General features: G+C 29.2%; 1 protein-coding gene across 2 annotated transcripts; it reads right to left on the minus strand.

Moving 5' to 3' along the window:
* Positions 1 to 2,220: 2,220 nt before the first annotated feature.
* On the minus strand, positions 2,221 to 7,165 carry LOC107173676 (uncharacterized). 2 transcript variants are annotated; one of them, XM_015524305.2, is made up of 3 exons: positions 7,000 to 7,165; positions 5,585 to 6,634; positions 2,221 to 5,521 (listed from the first exon to the last, which is right to left on the minus strand). In XM_015524305.2, exons 1-3 carry the CDS (start codon positions 7,054 to 7,056, stop codon positions 3,791 to 3,793), a joined length of 2,838 nt encoding a protein of 945 aa, XP_015379791.2. In that variant the 5' UTR covers positions 7,057 to 7,165; the 3' UTR covers positions 2,221 to 3,790. The 2 variants fall into 2 exon arrangements, with proteins under 2 accessions (XP_015379791.2, XP_089080199.1); XM_089224073.1 differs by having other exon boundaries at positions 2,221 to 6,634; positions 7,000 to 7,164.
* Between the last annotated feature and the right edge of the window lie 548 nt (positions 7,166 to 7,713).

Below are 7,713 nucleotides of genomic sequence, written 5' to 3' on the forward strand. Positions count from 1 at the left end.
AGTAATAGGTATGTATAGCACATAGAACATAGGTAATGATAATTGCTCGGGCCTAAACTCATCTACCGCTAAAATATTGTCGGGCCGGAACTAACCTATACCTAAAATATTATCGGGCCGGAATTCACCGGTCTTCAACACCGGAAACGACAAGTCGGGCCGCAATTCACCCACAGCCAATGGGAGGCAATTCGTGAGCGCCCATCAGAATTGTATTGTCATTTAAAGGAACACTTATCGCTAACGTAATTTTTTTATATTACATTCGTGATTTAAGATTAGGTAGGTTTTTTCGTGCCGTCGTCACTGCCATGTACTGATAGTAATATAATAGGTATTCATAAATATACATTTTTATTTAAATTCCATTTTTCTATTACATGAATAATCTTATACTCCTTGTCATTAACTTTCAATCGTCTAAAGTGTCGTCTCACAGATTAAAAATTTCATTTTTCCCGACATATAAACATATTTTCTAATATGCCATTTTATGCATTGGCACAAGCAATCTACTATCTATATCAAAGTGGTTTCAACGACTAGATTAAGAAGCGCATTAAATTTTATCTATTGAAACATGTGCTTCTTAACATACATAATTTAACCATAATAGTTCGTCGAAGATACGGATACTAAAAATGTAGTACCTATATTTTATTTTCAAAAAATATAGCTAACTTATAAAATAAAACCAATTAATTATATGTCTTTTAAAAATTCAACTTTTAAATAATTCACATCGGATAAAATCAGCGGGTCTTTTAAAAATCTAATCAATTCTGATAAATAAAATAAAACTAACCTTTATCCTCATATACATCCATCGCGTCCATATACATTTCATCCTCTGATATACCATTTGACCCACCGACTGGGGCATCTTGTACAAATATCTGCGGCGTGATTTGGATTTCCCCCCTGTGGAGTGGCACGAGGCGCAAATTGAATCATGCTTGCTTGTGTTGGCTGATCGATGATCTGTTCAGCGGGCATCGGTCTCAAATGAGCCGGAACGCTGACGATACCTTAGGATAAAATAATAAATTCAGTAGCGTAGTCCTTATGCTTTTTGTAATAATTATAATTATAATTATTTTTTATCTAGTCCGTTATCCGATATTTCCAAAGGAGTTTAAATACCTAGTGTATTCATATTATTCCAAAATAACCCTGAAGCTAATAAAGTTCTGCGAATGGTAATATTATCTTATTCCAGTTGTTATGTTTAAGGCTTATTTTAATGATCATTCATTTTTAGGTTTTAGCATTGCCTCATCTTCCTGCAGAAATACACCAGGAATGTCGATTTACTATGAGTGATGGGTTTCGTACTATAATTGGATATGTAAACCAGTATGATCATATTTCGGAACGCCTTTATAATTTTTTAATTGGTTATATTCAATGCTTTTGGTTCGATCAAATAGATTCAGCAAGTATTACTGTTTTTGGGTAATTTTTATTTAATAAATAATAATAAAAGTACATTTTAATTTACATTGTATGTTTTTGAAGGTCAGACATTCGAACCAACAACTATTTGGAATCGTTTCATAGAACGTTACTAGCCAAATAGGAAAATACCCTAATATTTAGGATTATTTACGTAAACATAATCCTAAATATCAGTTTTCATGAATTATTTTTTATTTGTTTGTGTTGTATTTTAGCAAGGCTGGGTAAGTTATGATTTAAGTCTATTTCTTATATTATGACTAAAAAAATGTATAATAATGGTTATAACATTGCATATTATGTATATTAATATCTTTATAAGTAACTGATTTTTAAAAATTGCTGAGTATTTTACTGTTATGTAAATTATAAAGTATTTAACAAATAATACTGCCAGATATAGGTGATGGAAGATGTCCATTTAGTTGTTTTGCTTGTATAAATAATAAATATATACTACATATAATATAATATGTAGGTAATAATAAAGTGAGTCTTATTAATCTGTTAGTTGTTAGTAACTACATTTTGTTATAGTTTAATAACCGGTCAAAACCGAAATGTTTTTACGATTTCTCTATATACACGGTGGCAGCACCGGTGCCGAAAACCAACGACTGTTCACCAATAACAGAACGAATATCCATAGCCTGGATAATCACAGTGATCGGCGGCTCAGTCTATGTGCCTAAGAGCGGTTCATTCTTGTGGAACAGAATAGAGAATAGTGGAGTTCAATATTGTTAAAATAGGTGTAAAAAATGTTGAAAAAGCTAAATATTATATTAAATAGAATAAATGTATTAAATACAAATTACAAATAGCCACAAAATGTTGTTATAAAATACCCAATTAACCTATATATTTACTACCTATCAAATAATAGACACTGATATTATCGGTTATATATATATATATATTAAATATATAAATATATATTATATATATATACGTTCAGTGGCGTCATTTGGGGAGGGGTGGATGAGGGGCAACTTGGGAATTTTTCATTGTCATTGTTGTTGTAACAACCATAGGTCGGGACATTTAAAAATACTTATTTAAATAAGAATGAATAATAAATTATTTTATTACACACAGGATGTCCCCGTGAGGATTTACCAATTGGGATATCTCCTAAAATAATGAAAATATTATAACTCTGTTTTATTTATTAGACTGACGAGGATGAACAAGGACTAAAATTATTTCATATTTTAATTTAATTTAAAGTTTTGGTAAAAAAACTAGAAAAATAATTGTTCTGATAAGACTTATTTAATATTTAAAATTCGTCACACATAGTTTTTTAATTTTTACGGGGGTGGTTTTTGAGCAGGAATTCCGGGGTTTGCGTCAGGAATCGTCAGAAATTGAGCACTAAATATTGGCGTTGGAAAAATTAAAAAAGTCGAATCCCGACCTTCGGGTGTTGGAGGAATGTTTCCCCCGCCGCACATATGGTTTTTTAATTTTTACGGAGGTGGTTTTTGAGCAGGAATGCCGGGGTTTGTGGCAGGAATTGAGCACTAATTACTGGCGCAAAGAAAATTGCAAAAAGTTAAATTCAGAAGGTAAAAATACCAGATCCCTGCAAGTATAAGTATAGCATGCCAAAAAGTTTGTGGACCTAGTTGTAAGTAACCAACCACCAGATTGTTTGATGCAGACACAGACACTCGAACACAGCCTTCGACTCTATATTTCTTTCCATACAAAAAGTAAAAGATGTATCTAGGGGTCCAGCCTAATTAGTTACCGATTTACACCGGTATCTGATGACTGATATAATGATATACCTAGTTAACTTATGTGCACAAATTTTGAGCTTCAAGCATAAACCAGAAAAAACTCAGTAAATAGTTGCAAATAAATGCATCAAGTTCATAATTTTGATTTTGATATTTGATATTAAATTTGTAAAACTAGGCAAATTTAAAAATAAATATAAATTATAAATTATAATATTTATGAATTATTGAATATCTTATTGTTTACACGAATAAACATATTTGGTATTATTTCTATTTTTTATAAAATTAATGATCTCAAAACTTTAACATAATTATACTGTGTGAATTAAAATTAAATTTTTTTAGTTTAAGTACGTATTATAATATCTCTTACAGTTGGTATATTGAAAATACATAAACATATTTATTATTAAATTAAATATCCATATTTTTATTGTACAACGATTAATATATTTCTAAATAATTAAAGATGCTGTAATTAAATCATCGTTCAAAACAAAATTATTTTCTTAGGTTTTAATAATGCCATCTCCAGTGTTTGTAGAAGAAAGTCCTTCGTCATTTGCTATGATTTTATAATTTTATAAATAAGAATTTTCAATGGGCGTTACTCCAGTATCTGTAGCGTCACTGAAATCATTTTTTATGGTATTCGTAGCATCCTTTGAAGCATGGTATGCAGTTTTGGCTGTGTCATCAACAGTATTCACAGCATCGCCAACAGAATTTCCTACAGCTTTCACAGCATCCTTGGAAGCATGGTATGCATTTTCGGCTGTATCATCAACAGTATTCACAGCATCGCCAACATCATTTCCTACAGCTTTCACAGCATTCTTTGAACCATGATATGCAGTTTTGGCCATTTTTTCAACACCATCTTCAGCTTTATTAGTAGCATTTCTTACATTATTTCCAATGGCTTTTCCTACAGCTTTCGTAGTGTCATAGTCAGCCTTTAAATTATCATGTACATTACTTATTCCATCACGAGCAGCTCGTTTAATATCATTTCCAAGTGCATGCATATCATCAGAGAACTCAGAATCATCAGAACTACTATAACTACTTCTACTATATTTATTTTTTACAGTATTATTAGAAGGCTTATAGATTTTTCCAATAACCTGTCCCTTTGCACCATAATCATTTTGACCAATTGATGTATTATTTTTTCTTGAAACTGTATTTGGGATGGAATTTAAACGATTATTGAAAGCATTAATTGGAGAACCAATATAATTATCTTTAGTAGAATCTTCTATTAGATTATTAACATTTGACACATCAGATTTACGGTACAAATATCCTTTGAATTGTGCATTATCAATTAGTAAATTAGAATCCGAATTCTGTTTATTTAAATTGGAACCCTGCTTATTTAAATCACTACCAGTAGGCAAATTATACCCAGAATTCAATAGTTGTGGCGTTAGATAAGGTCCTTCAGGACTCTTTATATTAGCATTGGTTCCTGTATTTGAAGAACTAGTAGAATCCCCAATTAATTGGTTGTATTCCTGTATACTAATTGATGGCATAATATATTTATTAAAACCCTGAGCATCATACAAATCATTTTTATTTACTTGATCTATGTAGTTTGAATTAACTGTTTCTATATTATCTATATTGCCGACGTTATCTAAATCATACACTGTACGAGCAGATGTTAAATCTATACCCAAATAATCGTAAGTTGTTTGTGGAATTTGGGTATTAGAAAATGGATTAAAATCAGTTGTACTAAATTGATCTTTTTCAGGAATTGATTCATCTATTCCAATATTAGTTTCATAATAAGTATTGTCATATTTATAAAGATCAGCATTCATAACAGACATTTGAGGAATATTATCATGATCAATAGTGGTGTCATAGGGCACTAAAATATTTCCCGTAAATGTATTGTCATCGAAAGATGGAGAATTCTGATACTGTAGTTCATTATTTTCATACCTATTGTTTAAATTAGGTGCATATGAATTATAGGGAGATCCTTGCAGATTAAAAGTATTATACGCAAAGTTTTTAAAATAATCATCAAATATATTATTATCATTTTGGGTGCCATAATTACCATCTGAACTCCTCTCATAAAAATAGTCTTTATAAACACCATAATTTTCGTCTGGAAGAGGATTATTAACTCTATCGATATTTATATAATCAAGATTATTAGATATATACGTATCGTCCATGTTTAATTGATCATCGTTCAAAACCCCATCCGTATTAGGTGACTCATAAACCGTATCATACTTGTAATTCAAGGATCCATACGTTTTTGAAATCATACTTGAATATTCAGTCTGTGGAAAATTAGATGATGTGAATAAAGCATCTCTGTTCAAAGGCATAGAGTCAGAATTTACCCCCGTTGGAGTTTGATCTACTTTTTGTGGTGATCCATTCATACTTGGTGGAGTGTTCAATCCTGTATCTCCACCACTCGGTGAGCCATTTGTGTTTTCATCTGGAAAAGTTGAGAGAATGTCAGGGGAGTAACTAAATTGATCTGGTGAAACAGTTTTCTGAAAATTTAAAGTTGAAAATGGTTTTTGTATTATTTGATTATTTAAATCTGTATTCATATTTGGTACATAAGGATAACTGTTCTTTTGATCTGCTGTGTTTTGTATATATTCGTGGTAATTTGATGTATTATCACTTGGTTTGTATCTAGTAGAATCGAAATCTTGTCCACTCAGCTTGTTCAATGAATATACATCAGAAGAATTCGGAGAAATACTATAAATAGAACCATTTGAATTAGATGACAATGCTGTTGCAGTGGGAGCTCCTCCATTATGGTTAATTTTAGAAGCACTATTGTTAGAATTTGGATTTGACGTTTGAGGATAGCTTGGAACACCTATGTTTATATCCCTAGGTAAACCAGCGGGATATGGCAAAGGCAAGTAAGATTGAGAAGGTGTACCATTAACATTTGTAGCAGTACTTGAAATGCTAGTTAAATTACCATTAGGGGAAGTAGGTTTTGCACTTGATTGAGAACCATTTAAAGTAGTATTTAAATTTGCTGAAGTAGGAATTCCTTCATTTAAATCATTTGTATTTTTTATTTTGTCTTCGGGATAATTTGATGATTGGAAACTGTACGTTAAATTATTATCACTTAACTTGTCAGAATAATCAGAATATAGTCTATTCAGCTTATCTGTTAACTCTACATTTAATTCAGAATTTAAATTAGTAGAATCTAAATTATTTAAATCCAGTTCTTTAGTTGAATATATCTCTTGTGCGATCTCGGTGCTTATATTTGTTGTAATGGAATAATTTCCATCATTTTTGGTAGTAGCTGATTGAATAGTTTTTCCGTATATATACCGTGTAACTTGTTCATTTGAATTAGACACTGGTAATTCATTAGTATTTAAAAATTGTTGTATATCAGCTTGCTGTAATCAATTTAAAAATTGTGTCAGTTAATATTGCACTAATGAAAAAATTTCAAAAATTATATTAAAATATAGTATTTTGGATGATAGAAATCTGTAAATGTGTACTAATCCTTATCAAATAAACTTATGTAAATCCGTATTTTAGTTATTAAAATTAAAATTTTTAGTTTAAGAAATGTATATTTTGTTTCTCAGAGAGAAATAGTCAGTTTAAAAGCTATTGTTAAGTAAATTATCTTTCTAATTTATCCAATTTTTTTAATAATTTAAAATTAATCTTAAAAGATAATTTTATTGTATAGCCGTTTGTTAAATTTAAACTATTTGTTTAGTGTGTACATAATTGAAATTTAATAACTTACTGCTGCAGCGACAAATGTTAGTATACCAGCTATACATGTATATGAAAATAATATCATTTTAAAATACAATTGAATATTATTATAATATTTTAGTACAATGTGTTTTGTGCTTATAATTTTTTTTTAAACTGATACGAACAAATTATTCTTTTTATTTTATTTATAGTTATTGCTAATTTGTTTCATTAGTTTTATAAAGTAGAAACTAATTAAATACACAATTGTGTATATTATGTTAATATCATTAAATTAAACATTTTAAAATAATTACCCTATTCTCCGTTTGTTTGAGTTAATCGTAAATTATGTTTTTAAACATTTGTTCAAATAAATAATAAAAGATATATTTTATTTTATTTTATATTTACACAGATTTGTAATATATCTATAATTTTACCTTTACCTACTGCAAATATACTAAAAAATTATTTAGTTTTACACGAAACTTAGGGTACATAATAATTAACCAGTACCTATACTAATTACTAAATATACTAATTGACTCATGTCTATATTTTTTTGGGAATACATTTTCATATTAACCCTAAAAAACTATTTATTGATAAAACAGGGCTGAATTTGTTCATCTATACTAAATGTAAAGCTATAAAAACATACTAGTCAAATGTTTATAATATATAATTTTAACTAATGACCTGTAATAACCCAAGTTATTTATAGTGTGTCAAATTGTATAGTGTTATAAACACCTTT

Source organism: Diuraphis noxia, unplaced genomic scaffold, assembly GCF_037042655.1.
Source record: "Diuraphis noxia isolate RWA-SAM2 unplaced genomic scaffold, SU_Dnox_SAM2 contig0003, whole genome shotgun sequence".
Classification (NCBI taxonomy): domain Eukaryota; kingdom Metazoa; phylum Arthropoda; class Insecta; order Hemiptera; family Aphididae; genus Diuraphis; species Diuraphis noxia.